This window comes from Nyctibius grandis, chromosome 10 (assembly GCF_013368605.1).
Source record: "Nyctibius grandis isolate bNycGra1 chromosome 10, bNycGra1.pri, whole genome shotgun sequence".
Lineage (NCBI taxonomy): Eukaryota > Metazoa > Chordata > Aves > Nyctibiiformes > Nyctibiidae > Nyctibius > Nyctibius grandis.
Genome location: NC_090667.1, coordinates 11,984,602 through 12,005,762, shown reverse-complemented (window position 1 = coordinate 12,005,762; position 21,161 = coordinate 11,984,602). Strand labels below are relative to the sequence as shown.

Genomic DNA, 21,161 nt, shown 5'->3' with positions numbered 1-21,161 from the left:
TATGGGTATGTAGACACTACCCTTACAGAAGCTCCTTAGCTATCACAGACAGACAAACACACACCCACCTTCACTAAACAGACTGGTTCTGTGGGTGGCCCACATTTAAAACCATTTGGTGTCATGTGCATTTATAAAATTACATACATACCATATGCTTTATCAGCACTAGGGCCAAAATCAGCTGAGGAAAATTTACTGAATACTTATACTGAATAATTTTTTTACCCTCCTAAAAGAATCTAGAAAAAAGAAGACCAGAGGGTGGGAAAACTGTGGGTGCTATTAGCTCTCGCCCAAAGTTAGGGTGCAACACCCATGCCCGCACAGGCTCTGTGCCTGTGTCTGCTGAACCATGCCTTAAACACCAAAGTGAGAACAATTTGTTTGTGAGTTCCTAAGGAAAGAGAGGCCAAAGAAACGCGACAGCAGGCAGCCAGACTCCACTAGCTGCCACCACAGGGGACCCTGCTCCCGACCCGACAGCCGGGAGGAGGCTGAGCCCGAAAAGGGGCTCCTGGCTGCCCCATGCAGCCAGCTCGGATGCTGAAGGTACTGAACTGTATTGATGGAAAACTCTTGTGGGTGACAGGGACATTTATTTCAGAAGCTGCTTCTCCTCGCAGGACACAAGTTATATATAAGGATGCAGCTAGTTTGGAAAATCCCCTTCTTTGTCTTTTTGGAGCTCTACTCTGGCGTGTTCCACAAACCCCAAATCTGAGCATGGTTTCGCATGCTCCTCCTCTCCCTCAGTTAACCCAGACTGGGCCAGAGCCTTCAGCTGAACCCTGACCAAGCGACAAAGTCTAAGGAACCAAGATCTCAACTTATTTGTGCCTGTGTGAAATTAAAACAGTGCTACTGGCTTTTCTGATATTTCAGTGAAACAGAATCACAGAATCACAGAATGTTAGGGATTGGAAGGGACCTCGAAAGATCATCTAGTCCAATCCCCCTGCCGGAGCAGGATTGCCTAGACCATATCACACAGGAACACGTCCAGGCGGGTTTTGAATGTCTCCAGAGAAGGAGACTCCACAACCTCTCTGGGCAGCCTGTCCAGTGTTCGGTCACCCTCACCGTAAAGAAGTTTTTTCCTCATATTTTATGTGGAACCTCCTGTGTTCCAGCTTGCACCCATTGCGCCTTGTCCTGTCAAGGGATGTCACTGAGAAGAGCCTGGCTCCATCCTGGCGTCTGCATAACCTGGCTCCATCCTGGCGTCTGCATAACCAGAAACTATATTCTGGCGTCTGCATAACCAGATTTTTACCTTTTTTTTGAGAGAACAGCTCTTTCTCTTTTCCTTTTCCACGAGCAAATAAGCTGTAGTCTCTGACCTGTTGCCAAATAAAACAAATTTATGCATTGCTGGTTCAGAAAAAAAAAAAGTGTCCTAAAAAATGATTATATCTAACAAATTAAAACCTTATTAGAAAACAACGGCCTGCTGGTGTTGCAATAATTACACTGAGAAAAATGCTAAAGAGGACAGTTAATTGGAACTGGATAAATATAGCTAGTAACACAAACAAACATATGTTGTCAAACGGAGATAGAGGACTCCTTCATGGTCCCCATGCAGGTCGGTGTGTGGGGAGGGTTATTGGCAGCAACAGTGGCAAAATAAATTACCATATTTCTAGAGGGTTTGTAAAGATTAATAAAGGACAGTGCAACCCTCAGGCTGTGCCATGGCCATCTGCTCTGTTATTTTTCTTAACGCTCTTGGACCTGAATTCTGCAAATCCCGTGTTAGTTTTCTTGCCGAGCCAAGTGCTGACAGGGATAACTTCGCAGTTACGTGTCCCATCTTGCAGCCCTCGTGGATGGTCTCCTTTTGCCCTTGCTCAGCCCCTCTCCGTGCTGGCTCTCTGTTCCTCCAGCTAAGCACCTGGGAGAGGTATGAGACCAGACACCTTTCCAGCTGAAAAGGGCACGGGGGATTTATAGCCTGGTTCAAAACTATAGCTGGAATTTGTGTCATATAATCAGCTTGCCGACTGCCTAATCATTATTTACTGATAGCTATTTAAAACCTAATAAGTCTCCCCACTAATAACTTTCCCCTGCCCCTGGCCAGCTGGCAGACGTTTCGTAGAGCACAGCTGGGCACAGCTGCTTTCTTCCCGTCCTTGCGAAAGACGTCGTCCTCCCGACCTCGAGCCCCACTGTGGCCCGAGCATCTTCTGACGAGCCAGTCGATCCCCCTGTGCCTCGGCTGTGTTGGCTGTAACACTGTGCAAGAGATGAGCGCGGAGAGCGATGTGATGCGGCACTGGAAACAGGAGGCAGCAGGCAAGGGGTTCGTCTGAGCAAGGACTTGCACTGCAGAGCACCAGGGTTTCGGGTGTTCGGGAATCTCTAAAGCATCATCTGTCTCAAGGGATTGTGCTAATTTGATGTCTGAACAGTACATTAACGTTAATTAATGTTTGTAAATGGTGCAACAAGCATCTGTCACTCTGGTGCTCCAACACTCTTCGGATACATCTGCTTTGCTTTAGCCTTTATTTAGCAGTGATTATGTGGTATGTTTGAGTCCCAGTAAGATTAGCGTTGAATATACAAACACACAGGTCTGTTTTGCCGCGTGTTACATAGCAAATCTGCAAATGTTTCGAACACACCAGGCCAACACTGTATCCAGTGCCCAGCAGAGATGTAGACTTGGAGGAAAGCTTCACGGGCTGGGACACAGCCAGGAAAGCTGGAGGAAGCAGAGGGAGGGTGCAGGATGCTCCGGCTGCATGAAGAGCAGAGGTGCCAGGGGTGCATCTAAGCCCAAGAATACAAACATTTAGGACCTGTTTATTTCTCTGTATTTTTTTTTCCCCAAGACTTTGAGAAGTAATTGTATTGCAAATGGTACTGTAAATATTGGAGAAGAAAATTGCCTTTCCTGACAGGTTAACTGTATTCGGAGACTCCATCATAGCTTCTTGATCTATTTATATGCAGTGCAATTATTCTTATTGCACAGGCACAAAGAATGGATAAGTATGCATGAAACATGCAATAAATAAACAATTCAAGGCTAAATCTTTCTTTTATATTGGAATACCAAAGAGATGATGAAAAAGCATAACCTGTTGACAGCAAGATTTGGATTCAGTGAGCCCTGAGATACCTCTGGTACCTTGGAAAAACACTTTTCCAGATGAGACTAAGAGTGTCTCTAAGTCTCTGCAGTACTTTTCTCCCTGTGTCTGACCAGTAAGATCAGTTTATCCTGTGGCGATTTCTCCAGATTTTCTCAAATGTCTTCAAGAATTAAAGCCTGAATGCCTTTTTTTTTTTTTCTCAGAGGCAGTAATGGAAATAGATACAAGATATTATCAGACAAAAGCCCTTTCAAGCAACACTGTTGAACAGAACAATGTTGAATTCAACAATGTTGAACAGAATGACTTTCCAAACTGAGTCCTGAGGATTAGATTAACCACTCTGTTTCTCTAAAAAAAACCCCACAGTTGTATGCCCCAAAATAAAACAGAAGGTGGGAAATATATGAATCACAGAAAAAACACCACCTAGAAAAAGCATATTCCCGTAAAGTCTGAATGAACAGAAGGGCAACAAGTAGCAAAAATTAAATAAAACACAGTGAAGGAAGCAGTGCTGTCGGTGCTCCTCCAACCCAGTTTCCTGGAGGGGTGAAGCAGTGATGACGGAGAACAGCTCAAGGATGGGCTGAGCCATCCCTCCCTGCACAGAAACTCAGGCATTCATCTACCCGCTATGATCTTCTCAGGACCATCCACCACTATCTCCTCATCTGTTCTGTCCTCTTAACGCTGTTTGGGAGTCACTTCTCACTGGGGGAAAAAAAAAAAAAACACAACCAAAAACTGTCACAGAAATTCAAGTTTCTTCCAGCAACCTTTAAAGCCTAGGTCTGAGGCTTTGCAGAGAAGAGAGGAAAAGAAAGACATGTTGCTCTTACTCATATCAGAGTATTTTGAGCTGACCTGAAAGCTGCTTGGAGATGACTGCAGAATACTGTAAAAATTAAACTGTCTGGAAGTCTTTTAAAATCTCAACTAATGTTTGCACAGGGAAAGGGAGAGATGTGCTTTGAAAGCCTGTAGATCAAGTCCCAAAAGGAAAATCTGGTGAAGCAGCTGGAAATTAGGAGACTTTTCTAGCCTGATAAATCCTGGCTGTGAAGAGCACATTGGGTACACTGCTCATTTGGGTTAGAGGATGGGGTTAAACTCTGTTAAGTCATTAATCTCTGTTAGACTGCACTGTCAGGTACCCACATTTTAACCCACATTAATATGCACCAGGAACAGCACAACTTTTTGAGTTCAGTCTGCAAAAGCACAAGAATCTTAAAAATTGGCAGTGCTCAAGCAATGGGTGGAATTTAGAAAATTTTTCTATTTGTATCTATTCAAATGTGACTGAAGTCTGGATATTTTCACTTTTCATCTCCAGCACAGAAGTGAAGTGAGGTCGAAATTTTCTCCTTGCCCTTCTCAGGATGACCACAGACCAAACACACCCAGAAGTGATGCTCCCAGGACAGTGACAGCAAGGGGCTGGCACATCGCAAAGGAGAAAAAGGCAGATTTAAAAGGTGGGGTTCAGCCTTCTTTTGGTGTGGAAAATGGATCTATTACTCTGTATCTACCACTCCACCCAAGCTGTGTTGAAAATTCCTGTTGTCTTGCTTGCCGAGGAGGTTTGGAACAGCAGCCAACTTCATGGCAACAAAAGTGAATTAACCTCTGTGAAAAGGACACAGGAGTGAAGTGGGGCTGTCACTAGCTCCAAGTGACCTGCAGCAGGACATGGCACAAGCGTAATATCCTCCACAATGCAGCAAGGAAGAGACCATGTCACGTCCATATGGATGTGGTAAGGGCCAAAATCAAAATGTCTACCTTCTCCCTGTCTTTTTCCACTCAAATGACTCCTCTGAGAGATGGAGGGAAAGACCTCACATTTCATTTCAATCAGAAAATGATTTCTTAAACAGGCCCAATAGGGAAAAAAAATTAACGTCCTTGGTCTTTGTTAATGTTTAGACCTGACAGTGCTGACCAGTAAGGGGTATCAGGTTTTGGATCTGCAGGCATCAGGGTCTGCTGCTTCTGTGGTGGAAAGCAATTGCTTTTATACAACATGTTTTCTGATTTACCTAACGAGGCTGCCAGACCATGCCAGTGAGCAAGCACTGTGGAAATGTAAAATAACATATACAATGGTAATTCAGGAAGAAAGTCTTTTTAATAGACTGTTTGGGACATGAAGGAGCTCATGAATTTGCACAGAAATTCCTGGTCAGTTTAGGACTGTTTCTGTGCTCCAGGATGATGTCCAGGTGGATGTTAAACAACTTCAGCAATGGCTACAGTACCTACTGGTGTCCTACTAAGTTATATTTTGAAAATCATGTTAACCAGTCAGTCAATTAATCAGAGGAGGAAATACAGCCTTAAGAGAGGAAGATGACTAAGGACTGACACACCTCCATAATATTTTCATTTACATCAGTTCAGGACAGCTAGTCCAGTGCTACAGGAAGCACCTTGGTCTGTCTCAAGCACTGTGGTGGGTAGTCTGAACTTGACATTTGGTCCTGGGAGAACGCAGAAGCCCATAGTCTTGGGACTCAATCAGATTCATACTGACATGCCTGATCAAACAGAAAGCGATGAAAGCCACACAGCTGACTGAGGATTCCCTTCTTCACATGAGATAGAAAGATCTTGGGCTTTCTCTTTCAACTGATGCTCACTGTCAGCAGACACAGATATAACTGTGCCTTCTTGTACTGGGAGAAGAAATATACCTTTTGAAACATCTAAGATGAAATCCTGGCTTTTTTCATGTCAGTAGCAAAGCTCCAAATGATTACCCATGGAGTCAAAAGAGCATCCAAGATGAACTTCTACAGCAAGACTGAATGGCTAACAGAAGTTTTTCATGCCCTGCAGAGATCAGATGACAGAGAAAAGTTTCTATGGAAAATTCAAGTGCCTTTGGAGAAGAGCAGCCTGTCTTGGGGATGCTGCTGTCAGTGCTCTGCTAACGGTGTTGTGTGTGGTGGTCATTGATCTAACAAGCATTCAATAAAGCCATTTTGAGAAGAGAAACAAGAAAAACAGTACCAGAGAATTACTTAAAATTTAGATCAGCTCTGCAGCCAGTCTGCAGAGGCTTCATGCTTCAGCATGAAAGCACCAAGCAAACGATAAATGTTGTGATAATTATCCATGTCAGGCTGCATCCAGCTGCCAGCTTGGAGAACCTTTTCTCTCTCTCTGCCCAAGAGCACAGAACATGTGAACGAGAAAGAGCATTTGTGTCCTGAAATAAGTCCCTGGCATCTGGCAATTTCAGGTTTGTCAGCTGCCAAGATCGCTGCTGTGTTTCTGTATCGCAGACAGCGCAGCTCTGCTCCCTCACCGCTGAACTTGCAGAGGTTCTCAGTATACCCATCACTCATTAATCAATTCATCCTTGGCTTCTTCTCAAGCAATTTGATTGCTATTTAGTCTAACGTGGCCAATATTGGGAGTATGGAAAATACTGGGGGATTTCTCTCTGTCAGTACATTCATGAAGAAAAAGTTTACAGGCATTTTCTGAAAGATTCTTTTTTGCTGTGACACTTAAGATGATCTCCAGCTCTTGGGAGCTTTAAATTCAGAGCTCTGAACACTTTTTTTCAGTCAGTTTGGCACCAAGCTTGGTGGATGTGGGGTTTGTTTTAGCCAGTGTGTGTGTCAGTATTTCATTCTACTTTAAAGAAGCTTTTTAACCCTGAAGAAATAAGAGGAATGTTTCTGTACCAGCAACAGGTTCAAACACACGCTCAGTAAGCAGAAATCTTTAAAGCGGGATAATTTTATCCCAGAAGGCCGAACCACTCAAATGGAGCAATGCTCATACAGGACTCATTGAAGCGCAGTGCCCATCACGCCCAGACCCCAGTGCAGGGGGTGCGGCACCTTCCCAAAACCTTCTCAGAACACATGTGGAACAAGCTTAGAGAATTAGTTTCCTCCAAACATGGCTACAGCTCCTGTTTTCTTTCAAGACAGCTGTTCTCCTGCCTAATCTCTAATGACTAAAGCATTGGCTTGGGATGGGGGAATGGAGTGGGGATGCCCAGACTCAGCTCCCCATTTCCCTCTGTCCAAAAGAAGGGGAATCATCTACGCGTTACTGTAGGCAGCGATGCTCACCCATTGCTACGGCAGCTCTGCAGCTGGTGGAGAGAATTCAGGACTCCCTGGGCAGAGAATAAAAGAGCACAGAAGGAAGAGCAGAGCTGTAGTTCTCTCCAGGCATTCACACTCTGCTCTTAATGTTTCATTTAGTACAGAATAATCTAATCCAACCCCTTCACCACCCCGAGGCGAGGCACAGTGCTGGGACTGATGGTGACAGGCAGCAGGAGCCAGAGCTCACCACGTGGCAAAGGGTGGCACAGGCAGGAGGAAGAGGGGGGGTTCCCTTCTGTGCGTTCCCCATCCCCTGCGGGTGTCAGAGAGCAGGGGGTGAAGGGAAGGGAGAAAACAATATTTTCCCTTCCTGTCCCCGTCTCTACCTGACCCCCTACGCTTAATTAAGAGCCTGGAGAATCAAATCCCAACATTTTATATAACAAGGCCACATCCAGAGCACAGTGCCTAACATCTGCTTTAGTGGTAATTGGCTCAGAGTGGCAATTTGTCAACGTTTTTAAGATAATGAGCTTCCTATTTGTGTTCCAGCCATCAAACTTCCAGATGAGGAAAGTCGCTGTAGCTATTACACGTCAGCTTCTCTCTGGATACAATACTGGATGTGCCGGTGCCCTCTCCCACAAGAAAGGAGTGCTGCCCATCAACGGAGAACTTGATCAAGTATCTTTTGAAGTCTGGCTGGGTACACACTTTTGGATGAACGATACTATTTAAATATCAATTATCATGATGACAAGAATTATGGTTATTTTGGCCATATTAGTAATACTAAGTAATAGTATTATAAAAGGTATTGAAATCTCCACACAGAACTCAAATGAAAGCTCTAAATATTGCTTATTAGAATAGCCGGTCAAAATGTTTTCTTCTAGGTATTTATCCTGTGAAAAATTCTTGCTATTCGGTATGGAAAGTTCTGCTGTTTATCCCAAAAAACTGCAGACAACAGTAAACCAGAATTGTTTGCCATAAACTATTTAGGATTTTGGCTTCATTTTGATTTTGTAAGAAAAGTTTAAAAGAAAGAAATTTTTTAGGTTCTCCCACAAAGCCTATGCACCCTTTTCACCAGCTCTATTTACCTCCTTGTTAGCCTTCACTAGCGGAGATGTGCAAATGGATGCCCCAGAAAAACAGCCCATAAAATCAGGTGGGGGCAGAGGTTTGCTCTTTATATTTTTCTCCCTATAATGTAGTAATATACGCCACAGTGTGTCATTTAGTAGTATCGGTTTGCATCTGCCCGTATGGCTGCTAGCAGCAGGAAGAACAGTTCTGATAGCACTTGAAAGATATGTCAAATATTTTTTTGACAAAGGAGAGAAAGCCGGATAATTTAGTGTTTCAGTCCCTGGGAAGACAGGGCTCAGCACAACACATGAAGCCTTGCCCCAGCCAAGGCTTCCCTGCCGCCCCGACCTCGTAACGGAGAGCAACGTCCCTGCTAAAACGACGTCCTGTGCACGCCGCACCTCCTCCTGCGACAGCTGTGGGTTTTTTCTTTTGAGACATCTTTAAGGCGTCTTTTCTTTACTTCGACGAAGAAACTGTGCCACATCTGACCAATAACGCAAACAGAGCTGTGCTGCAAAGCGGCCGAGAACCTGGCTTTCTCTGTCAATATAAATCTCATTCCTTCCAAAGTTTTCCTACACCGATCAGGATTCAGAGAGCTCTCTCCAAAATCAGCTACCAGGAGAGATGTATTGCTGTACCGTTCCCAGCAGGTTCATACGTGCCCTTTGGCTACTGCTGATGAGCAACACCACCAAAGAAACTTAAAGCAACTATAATTATTCTCTACACCCTTCTGTTTGTACCTGTCCAGTGAGATACAGCACAGGTGCAGGATCGATGCTGTGGTGAGCAGGACATCGAGGGACGTTCGGACCAGGCAGAACATCTCCCCATAGATCCAGTTGTCCTGAACCAATTCGATGGCTCCAAACGGCATCACCAGCACCGACACCAGCAGGTCAGCAAAGGCAAGGGAAACAATGAAATAATTGGTCTTGATTTTCCTGCAAGACAGATCACAAAATTAGGGTGGAACAGTTTCAGTGCAGCATCCTCTACGTGTGGACAGAGATTTCAGCTTGTGTTTGGGTCCAATTTGCTCCATCACACTAAAAGGTCCTCTCTAACCTACACCTCACTTTATATGGTCACCCCTAGCTTGTTCCCAGTTTTTACAGCTAAATACCCACCGCATTCCCTGCAGAAACGCATCTTTCTGCTCGCACAGAAGAGGCAAATAGATGCTCACAGGCCTCTGCATGTGGCTCAGCCTCACAGCCTCCATTGGAGAGTTTGGGGTGGAGGAAGGGGGTGTTATTTTAACTTGTAAATTGAGAAAATCCTTCCAGAAAGCACTGAGAAGAATCTAGACTGAAGCTGTAATTTTAACTTGAAGAGTACTTTTTAAATCATAACAATAAAATAGAATTAAATCCATTAAAAATCCCACGCAGAATATGAATAGAGGCTGTTGAATATCTCGCTCTGCTCCTGAGGCTGGTCTGACAGCTCTCAGGGGTAGCAGCAAGCCTCGAGACAGGAGTTTTGCCTGTGAACCCCCCAAATCACTGGCAGCATTTGCCAAGCTGCGGCAGCACAGCACAACTGCACCAGGACCTTGAGCTGTGTGGTTTTCTGATGGGCTTGTTGGGAAATTTGAGATGGAAAAGGGGGAGAGGCCAACCTGTTTCTCCAAGGAATTGCTGCTTAGCTCTGTTTTTCATTATCTGTTTTTTCACACTAAGAGTGCTAAGAATGTGGAGGATGGATACTAAAACGATCCCACTGCCACGGTGTAAATCCAACTGGGGATGCAGTATGAACACCTGACGTCGCCGTGGTGCAATGCACGGCCAAAGACACCCTTCATCACGGCAGTTTATGCCCTCAGCATAGGGCATGGGGTTTTTTGGATGGGGATTTTCCCCTGTGCCTCCCCGCGGAAGGGCAGGCAGTGGCCGGCTGGGTGGGCTCACCTGAGCTGCCTGTCCCGGCACACGGCCACCATCACCAGCAGGTTCCCCAGGATGGCCATCAGTATAACAGCGGAGATGAAGGTGAGCAGCACGATCTTCTCCGCTACACCGAAGCCCTCACTCGAACTGGGGAGCACACAATAAAAAAAGAGAAAAGAAAAGAGAAGAAGCTGCAGTGGCACTGGGAGGGGATCGCCTGGGCAGTGCTGGGGTGCCAGGCAAGGGCACTCATTTCCGCGAGCGTGAGAGCAGCATCCCCACGCCTGTCACAGCCTTCCCACCGAGAGCATTAACAAAGAGCATTTTATACTTATGGGGAAAGCTGCAAGGCTGGTGTTCACCAGCAGAAAGGCCACAAACGGAGGATACCCGCAACGCCCGTGGCCGCCCAGGTCTCCCAGTGGCGAATAAGCCGATACGTACAGTGGAGGAGCCCATTTCTGAGAGCTGGAGAGAACTGTGCCTGGTTTCTGAAAGTCCCTTCCAATTCAGAGCCTCTGGACAAAAATGTTTTCATGCTCTTTTCATACCAATAAATAACGTTATTTTTTATGCAGAAGTATTTTGGTTTTCTTTCCTTTCGTTTTCCCATTTTTTCCCCAAGGTTTTCCTCAAGATGAGCATTTTACATCTTGAATTTTGAAATCTTCTACATAATCTTTTCCCTTATTCTCTCTTCCCTTCCCCCCCAAAAAAAAGGAAAGATAACATGAAAATGCAACGTTGGACATATTCTAAGTCTGCATTTCTACAAATATCTTGTTAAATGTTTCAAAAAAAGTTGTTGTTTTTTTTCCCGGAGCCTGCAAAGCAGGAAGGTAATACACAGCATGCAATGAACAGTGTTCAAGTCCTCATAAAATTGGTTTTATTACAAAATTTTGAGTCACTTTCCCTTTAAAGCTATTTCTAATTATTTACCCAGAACAAAACGCATCCTAAACCTTCGCCAGCTTGTGTAACTTTTCCTATTACATTACACGGGTGAGAATGAGTGTTTGTTCATGTTATCAAGCGTGGCCAGAAATAAACTGGCATTAAGAGCAGCACTTGACACTAATTCAGCAGGGAAATTTCTTCACAGCGTACGGAGCTGGCATTCTGCACCCAGGATTAATGTTGTGAGATTGTTCAGGTAATTGAAAAACTGAACTGTTATTCTGTTTTACTTTGACTTCCTCTGGGGTCACTTTTTATTTACTAAATACATTCCAGACTTTCACACTTTATCTCACTGAATTCTCCTGATTTTAGCAAAGCTAAAAAAGATTAGAGACTGCTGAAGTCCTGCCTCCACTACCTGTGCCGTGTTAATAAGCTTCTAGTGACTGACTTCACCCTGGGCCTGCATTGCGGAACATTCACTTCATCACAATCTCCATTTTTGTCCCTAAAAGCGATGGCACTTTGAGTCTGACTTTTTTGCCCATTGCCAGTTGCACCAGTGGGTCAGATCGCAGCCTGCTGAAGTTGGACTCTTCATATTGAGTATGAACAGTATTTTAGGAATTCCTTGATTTTCAATGTTTTGCGAGGAAATACATCCCTAGGTTCATGCAGATGGGTGAGGATGTTTACGAGCAAATATAGAAGAGGAAAGGAGATGCCCTGGCCTCACACTAATTCCATAGAAAAACACAGCACTAGTTAGACATATGCAGGCTCAAAAACAAGTGCAATTATATGGCTATAATAAAAAAAGAAGTCCAAGGCAACTGCATATCCTAGCCTCATAAATGTATGTCCAGATGGCAAGTAGTGCTTTCTCACCTGGGAGAGCACAGGTAGCTTTTAATTCCAGATAATCTCCTGTGTTAAAACTAAGAGATTAATAAATGTCACGTAGAGTGGACAGTTGGGTATATCCCACCTCTCTACAAGGTTTTCCAGCAAAAAGTCCCTGAGCACTGCCAGGCACGTGTCCTTCTGGAGGCGGGTTGTTGGGCTACCAGTGTACCAGGAGAGGGGGTATGGATGGCTCAGGCCGAAGGGTTCCCGGTAAGGAAGCGGTTTTTGTTCAGCGTTGGAATGAATGATCCCAGCCCAGAGGTAAAGGCAAAGGCATGACTGCTTCTTTTGCCCTGCCTGTTTTCAGTGCTCATGTCCGTGAATCCACTCCTGCTTAATGTAGGAAGGTCTCTGGGGTTATGTTGAAGGGGTCAGACACAGCCATGGGTTGGTATCCAGCGAGACACTTACTTTTGTGCAAGCCAATTATAGATGCTAAAACAGGAGAAAGGTAAAGTCCAGATGTGCTTCTATTTAGCATCTGAAAGAGTTCACACATAATTAGAAAGAGTTGTCTGCTGAACTTAGCACAACTTCAGCGAGGACAATTAAGGCTCCAAGAAGCTGGTAGCTCTGGACAAATCCTTCGGTGCATTCAGAAGTGTTGACAAGGCTCTGCCTGAACTAAATGTGGCTTTCCCAGTTTTTATTGGAGAGCATTGCTTCCTCACACCTTGGGTCATTAGCTCTTGGACAACTCTTGCAACGAGTGGATTTTGTGTCCACAGTTCTTGCAATTACACTGCAATTGCTGCCTGCAGTTTGCCTACACTGGTCCAGTCATACTTCCTCCCAACTGACAGAAGAAAATCCCTATCGATCAAAAGGATCTGCCTCACCCATCATTCTGTCTGACAGCGGCCTGTAGCAGATGAAACGCCTACACACACATAGCAGTGCCTCCCCTGCACACTCTCTCACGCCGCAAAGGTCTGCGTCACAGTGGGCTTGTGTTTAACAGCTCTTGGTGGATTCCTTTGCCTTCCTCTCTCTGGCCTGTCTTTTGAACTCTCAGTACACGGTGAACGCTGTCTCTGGCAGCTTTCCTCCTTGGTCTCATACTGACGTGATAAATGCAAAAGCAAGCAAATAGCATCAGTTTCTGTGCTTCTCAATCACCAGTGACCATCCCAAATTGCATACAGAAATTCCTTCCTCAAAACTGAAGGTAATTGGTATCTAATTCCTTATCCTAACACTAAAATCCCAAGCCACCCTACAGAACCATCACTGGCCACATGGCTGGTCCTATAAGACGATGTCACTCCTTCCCCCCCACTAGAAATCACTCCCTCTCTCCCATCCATCTCCACATACATCCGACCTGAAAGACCTCATTTTCCCCAGAAGCAAAGTCCTGCACTGGAGATTTTGGGAGGCAGGAAGCTTGGAGCTGCTGACACATGAACCTGCACTGCAGCAAAGTCCTTTGGAACAGGATGAGCAGGTCCTTCCCCGTGGGCACCATGCACAGTGGGACGCACAGGGCGATTCTCCTCTGCTGGAGCCGCACAGCTGGCTCTGGGCCCACTGCGTGCCCTCCTGTAGCTGGCTGCTGCACAGCTGGGCAAGGTCAGACACTTGCCAAGCATCACTATTTTGAGCACAACCAAACACCAGAGCCTTCATTAATAATGTTCATCAGCAGAAGAATGCATCATGAAATTTAAAGGGAAACAGAAAAGAAGCAATATCAAAGGCAGGTCTCAGCCACAGGCCTTCTAGCTGCGTACTGGGTGGAATGAAAAGCCTCAGGAACAACGGGGATGCTGGGATCAAAGGCACCTTCACTGCCGAGCTGTAATTGTACCTGTCTAAATAAGCCTTCACAATAGGCTAACATTGCTCCATGGCTGCATCCGTGAAACAAAATGTCAAACCACACTGAGCAGCGCCATACAAAAGATGTTCCTTCTCCTCCCGAGCGAGCATGGCAGCACATACACACTGGCACAGTGGTAAAGAGGGTGATGATGGTTTAGTTTATACAGAGCCTGGCTGAGTTAGATTTATATTTTGCCTTATCTAGCTTTGCCCGTCCTTCTGCTGTTCCTAAACAATTCTCATCGCAGCGTTATTTGAGCACCTGCATCTGCACTCTGCAGTGTGTACGGAGGGGGAGAGACACCTCCCCTGTCCCTGAGCCCTGCCCGTGGGTGAGCTGGCCATCAGCCTTGGACTGGGCTTCTCACTTCATGCAGTGCCTTGGGAGGGGGGCTGGTGACCGAGCCTGCTGGCTCTTTTTTAGGGGAAGCCCCGGGGTTTTGAGGCTGCCTGCTGAGAGATCCCTGTCCCCTCCCCGCAGCAAGGACGCTGTCTCTCAGGCTGGTGGCTGTGCCACCCGGGGAAAAGCACTTGGTGTCAGGGTGCCCTGGGGCCTCATCCCTCGGAGGGAAGTAGAGAGGAGGAGCAAAGCAATTTGATTTGACCTGTTCATTGAATGAGCTGCTCTGATCCTAAAGGCAATGGGTTTGCACTCGGACATAAACATTTCACAGTAATCAATACAACTTGTAGTAAATGCACGGCTGAACTGAACTGCCCACTCATCTCCGCTGGAAAGCAGCTGTGCCTAGACTGGAAACTCCGACATGCCAAGGCTGGTGCTATTGCCACCTCTGGAGCACGGCGTCCCTTCTGCCAAGGCGCACCCTCCGCCGCTGACAGCATCCACGTGCTGCCCAGCAGGGGCAAGAGGGGTGCCCCGGCGTGCTGCTGACTGCCCGGCGCACACTGCTCCCCTTGCCACGGGCATGGGTGTTCTGCAGGACTGGGAGAGGAGGGAGCTTGAGGGATGCCAGAGAAAAGGGCTCTGGAGCGGGGAGAGAAATGATGATTTTCACCATGCAGCTAGGACAGAAATATCTGCAGACACCTCTATGCTCTTCCTTAGCAGCAGGATTTTCTGCACTGAAGAGAAAACTCCTACAGCTGCAAGGAAGTTATAACTCTGAAGTTATAACTTGACCAAGTTTGGTGCTTTGGGGAGGAAGATTGACACTGAATTTCAGCTGGGTTTTGCTAAGCAATGACACTCAGAGTGCAGGGATGTGGGTTTGGGTGGAAGGGATATTTGCCCTTGCAAGGCAGGTATTGGCCACCTCTTTCTGTAAGAATCCCAGATGTTTTCCTCTCATTTGGGCTCGTGAAGGACAGGGACCATAACAGCAGGTGAAGACCCAGATCTGCTCTGTGCTCCCAGACATCTTCCTCAGTGAACAAGCTTACTGCCTGGTACAGAGACCTCCATCCCACCCAGCCTCAAAGAGCTGTGCAAGTGAACAGACACTGAAGAGAATTACCCACCTCAGGTCATCTTTGGTGCACAGAGATTTTGACTTTTACTCATACAAGTAAGATTATAACTTTTACTCAAACAATCTCTGGAAATCCCAAAGGAGTCCAGAACTGAGTCACATTTCACCAGATGTTGCCCTGCTTGAAGACTGAGGGGTGCTTCAGTTTCAGCCAGGAAGCAGGGCAATGTTTTAAGGCCACATTTCCCACCCGGCATACACAGGCAGACCTGCCAAGTGGTGGCATCCTGGTCTGCATCATCTGACTTGGCTGGTCACAGCCCAGGGCTCTGAACAGAGAGCAGCAGGTCAGAAACACACACTGGCACACTTGTCTACGGAGCATTTGCTGTGCTAATAGTTTTGGAAGTGTTTGGGAGATCTCTCCAAAGAGTATTTCTCTCGTGCCATGGTGGATCACTGGGGCTGCAGGAAGGATGTTCATCTGGGCTATGTTTCTGTACATCTGCCTTTTGAACAATCTATCATCAAGTAGGAATACTTGTTAATTATTCAGTATCAGTAATTCAAAGCTGTTAATAATGGAAGAAGTGGATATTGCTGTAAATTAAAATCAACGGTTTGCATAACATCTTTGATCAAATCTGAGTGCTCTGGCTTCCAAGCATACTTCCCTGTTTAATAAAGCAGAGATTGATGGGTTTGCTACTATGAGGAAATGAGATTCAGACAAAATGATTGTTGGTTAGTAGGAATATAGAAACCACTTAAGGAAAAAAGGTGAAATACTGATGTGGAATGAATGCTTAAAACCCATATATGGACACATTTAAAAGGCTCTTCTGTATAGTCATTAATGTGAAGAAAAAAAAAAGTGTAATTATTTTTTCAAGCTCAATTTCTACTTTCCTGTAAACACTCCAACTTTTCTAAATGACCTCAAGTGCTTTGGCATATTTTATGCAGCAATTAAACTGCACAGATCAGTCACGTTGGTAAGACCACGCACACTGCTCCTCTGGTTTCCATTGCCTGTCACACCCTGACCTCCCTGCCACTGCAGTGGGGAAAAATCATTAATAAACAGCTCAGTGCTGAGAGCACCTTGGGCACTGCACAGACACTCCTGTGGGAGGGAGAGAGATGGAAAAGAGAGTGAGGGTTGAATAAATAAGACTTTGCTTTTGGGGGACAGAGGAGTGAAGCTGATAAGAAGGAGGCTGGATGGCTCATTTCCAAGCCGGAGAGGAATAACTGCCTGCAGAGGTAACCTGGAGCATCTCCAGGAGGTACCCAGGGACCGTAGGGAGCACTTCGTAACAAGGGATGTGTGTCGTTCTCACTGAAGAAGATCACTCGGAGCAGTGGTAGCCTAGCAAAGAGCTTTCGTCTTGATTTAACAGTGGCCTCAGTGCATGGGGAATATATGGAAGAGTCTGTCTGCTTTGTTTGCAACCAAGCCATGGCTTTTCCCTCCAACTCCAGCTGACATGATATTTTATGTAGGTCTTTAACTAAAAATAAGCTGTCATTTGCCTCTCCTCCTTTCTACTCCCCTGATTATTACTAGGCATAAAATCAGAGGCTGAGTGTTAAACACTTAAAAATCAAGATATGCTATTTTATGAGTAAACCTAACAATGCCTGTCTCAGTATAGAAACATGACAATAGGGAAGATATTATTTGATCTATGGCTTTCCAGTTGTTATCATATTCTTTTCTACTGCCACCTAAAAATATTAATCAGAAGTCAGCATTAATCCAGAAGCATATAATTTCTTTTAATGCCGTCAAACGCTACACTGCCTGTGCTGCTTCGCTTCAGACTGTGCAGATGGCAGGACAACTTCTAACAGATTCAAATCCATTATGTACTTCACTTCTGTTTTAGAAACAGATTGAAATTAATTAAAGTATTGACAAGCCAGGAATAAACAGCATTCCATGTATCAAAATAACTCAATCACATGATTAGTTTATTTGAGTCCTTTTTTTTTTTTTAACCAAACAAATTGCAGCAGTGGGGTGGGTGGGAAGGGATAAGGTCTCCTCCTTTTATGCTGCTTTGAACCTCAGAAACATTCTGCAAACTGACTTGCTTCCACTGATGATGTGGGGCTGAAAACGCACCATGCTACTGCAAACAGCAGCAGCCCAAGTAGGATCATGAAATGATTCTATGAACGATGAAATGAGGACTTCGGGCCACCTCCTCCTGGGCAAAACTACTGATAACGTCACTGATCCTGCACCTCTGCTCCACGCATCTCCCGGAGGCTGAATGTTATAGTGCTTCAGAGAATTAAGTGTTTCAAGCATCTGATAATACTGATTAAAATCAATTGTCAAGATGAAGCAAAGAAGACAGGCTATTCAAATGTTTTAAAAATTGCCGTGTGTGGGCTGTGCAGTCAATCAGTACGGCCTAGGAGCACTCTCCCGTTTGGGAGCGGGTGAGTGCTGGAGCTGCCAGACACTGTGGGACCTCAGGAGACATCGGGGCCAGAGCAACGGCTCCAGCTCTGCATCCACCTCAGGCTTTGAGATTGCCCAGATTCGGGCTGACAGTAAGGCATGAGGGGCTCCAGGTAACAAACACAGAAAAAAAACAAGCTTTCTGATGGTCCATGCAATTTCCTCATCTTACACCAGCAGAAGTTCTTGCCTTTTCTGGATGGAAACTGGATCTGGGGCTGAAAACTGATCCTGAACAATGCTATGCTTTATAGAATCATAGAACCTTTTTGGTTGGAAAGGACCTTTAAAATCATCAAGTCCAGCCATTAGCCCAGCACTGCCAAGGCCACCACTAAACCATGTCCCTCAGCACCACATCTACTTGTCTTTCAAATCCCTCCACGGATGGTGACTCCACCACTTCCCTGAGCAGCCTGTTCCAGTGCTTGACAACACTTTCGGTGAAGAAATTTTTCCTGATATCCAATCTAAACCTCCCCTGGCGCAACTTGAGGCCATTTCCTCTCGTCCTATCGTTTGTTACTTGGGAGAAGAGGCCGACCCCCACCTTGCTACAACCTCCTTTCAGGTAGTTTTAGAGAGCAATAAGGTCTCCCCTGAGCCTCGTTCTCTCCAGGCTAAACACCCCCAGTTCCCCCAGCCGCTCCTCAAAAGACTCGTGCTCCAGACCCTTCACCAGCTTCGTTGCCCTTTGGACTCTCTCCAGCGCCTCAATGTCTTTCTTGTAGTGTGGGGCCCAAAACTGAACACAGTATTTGAGATCATTATCATGACCTTCATACAGATGAAGGTCTGAGACCTCAAGAGAGAGACAGCAGTTTGCTCAGTTATATGGGAAATGTGCAACACAGGTAGGAAACAAACCCAGAGACAGTGAGTCTCCGGGCACTGCCTAAACTTAGGACCTCTCCCCTTGCAAGGAAGTTAGATGGGAGCCCAGCAGCCACGTTCATCTCTGCTGTTCATGCAATGAAGGATAAAACCCTGGCTCTGCTCCTTCCCAAGCAGCTGATCAAGTGTTATGTAATTTACACCCACATACGAAAGGATATTGCTGCAAGGCTGATGCGTGTAAGTACAATCCTTAAAAACCATTAGACTGTCACCTAAAATATAAGCTAAAATTAACTTATGAAATCAGCATTAGATTAAGATCAGGGTATTTACAGAGAGGAAGGGCAGCTGCTGCAATTACTCTGTTTTGGGATCCACTAACAACTACCACCGGAGAGCTCTGGTGCAAAGCCCTGTGCAATCACAAAGTTACACAGCTACGGAGTTTGCAGGACCTTGGCACTATGTTTATTTCTTACTACATACTTTCAAGTTTTTAAATTTTACTCCCAATGCCCCCTTCACATGCTGAATATTCCCCTTTTATTTTCACATAAAGATAACAATACTTTTCAGATATGCAGGGCCTACTTATTTTAAGGTTACTAAATACTCTATAACTATGAAAAAAATCAAATCTCTGCCTTAGGCACAGGTAGGAATTTAGGCACACAACAAAGTGCAGCAGAGATGTTGTAACAATCATTTCCCCTTCGTAAATGCTGAATAAAACCAAAGATCAAACATGCCTTTAATCAGAAATGTCTTGATCATTTCCTAATTAGAACTGCTCCTCAGAAGTAAGTCCACTGCATCCACCAAACTACATGTCAGTTTAACGAAGAAGAGAAGATGATGAAAGAAGTACAAAAATAAACCTCACTTTTGGGTTATATTCCATCTTAATAATGTGATTATCCTCTGTTTTCCAGATAAGTGGCTCTTGTCTATCTCATGTCATATGGAAGTCTTAAACAGAGCAGGCTGTAGGTTGAAATGACAAATACAACACTGCTATGCTCAGGAGAGCTGATTTAAGGAAGCACCTTATTTCCCAGCAGCATTCCTATTAATTGTCATTCATTTCCCTTCCATATTCTATAAATGTTAAAGAGCTAGTCTAATATGTACTTTCGAGCAAGAATGTTTGTAATTCATTTATCTTATAAAATAATTTTACTTTACAGAGACATAAGCAATATAACCATTACACACACAACTATCTCAAGTTTATCTCAGTAGTTTGGAAACAGGGAGTAACTTGATGCAGATATGTGACATAACCTCCTCTGGCATGGGAGTGAGCTGGAAAAATAAAGATTTAGACTCATGCTAAACATACTCTGAGTGCTCAGATTTCTCACAGAAACCTGTGTGATGCCTCCTGCAATAACCAGGTGCAAAACTGGGATGCACTGAGACTGATCATGCACAGGCTGCTACTCTTCAAGAGCGAGCTGCTGCTCCCGAGCTAAAAGCATTTGTTTCCCTGTCTTATTATAACTTTTCCCATTAAAACAAAAAAGTAAGTCCTGCCCTATCCACACACATTTGTTTCCCCAAAGATAACTCTTTATCAAAACACCATAAGGGCAGTTCTTAGTCTTTACTGCTATTTCTGCACTGAGTTCTCATTTTCAAACCAGAGAAAACCTTTGTTCCCATCTTTGCTAAAGGCCAAGAGGTTGCAGGACTTTCAAATCAAAAAGCATGAAAGTCCTGCTCTGCTCTTGCAAGCAATATTTGCAGTCATGGAAATATTGTTAAATGAGAGGCATTCAGTCAAGACCAGTGGAAGAGTTCTGGCATCAGCCTGCATACTAAAATACCGAGGCTGTGTACTTTTCCCACTGCTTGTTTACACCTTGGACAATAAAAGACAAATACAGCTATTGGCTGCCTAACTTCTAATATTTCCTGGATAGTTTCCCAGTTTCAAGAATCTAGAGGGATGAAAGAGTTTCTTGTTGTTACCCCTGCTAATGGAAGACTTGGCACAGCCAAGATAATACATTGATTTCTGGAATACATTTTATTTGAGACACCCCCCCGACACCTCGTGTGGCTCTGAGCCACACAAAACCAGTTCCCAGCTCAGTCACTAACAGACAATAGCAGTCGGTACTTTTACTTCTTTTTTGAAGGCAACATAGGACTGTATGTCCCAACAAGTTTTTTTTAAGGCACAGCATGGTGGAGTTCATCTGTTCAGCTCCCAAGGTGTGTGCCCCTTGAAAGATTCACCTGAGGGATCGCCTCTTGTCCCCAGGGAATGGTGTGTCTCCCCAGTCCCTCCATCAGTGCCAGAATTTCTGAACTGCCCACCCAGTTCACTGTACCCCAACACAAAATATATCAGTCAAGAGGGATAAAAGTCATCTTTGAGATGTCATGCATTTCCAACTCTGCTACCTCAATTTGAGCTTTACCATAAAAATCAGAGTTTGGTAAAGCTAATTCCAGAGGTGGCAGCCAGAAATGTTCACCCCCAGAGTACGTGTTCGTCAGCTCATTTTGTATGAACCTCACTCTTGTGTTTAGGCTCCAGATAGGTGTCCTTTCTAAGCAAGGCCATGGAGAGTCCTTGATTCAAGAACAGAGCA

At 45.0% G+C, this 21,161-nt stretch overlaps 1 protein-coding gene across 1 annotated transcript in view; it reads right to left on the bottom strand.

Moving 5' to 3' along the window:
- Positions 1-15,872, bottom strand: part of HTR4 (5-hydroxytryptamine receptor 4) — a 76,258-nt gene extending 60,386 nt beyond the window's left edge. Inside the window, exons 1-3 of the mRNA XM_068409500.1 lie at positions 15,847-15,872; positions 10,201-10,326; positions 9,028-9,228 (exon numbers count right to left, since the gene is read on the bottom strand). Coding sequence (XP_068265601.1) covers positions 9,028-9,228; positions 10,201-10,326; positions 15,847-15,872 — 353 coding nt within the window. The remainder of the gene's footprint in view (positions 1-9,027; positions 9,229-10,200; positions 10,327-15,846) is intronic.
- Positions 15,873-21,161: the final 5,289 nt, after the last annotated feature.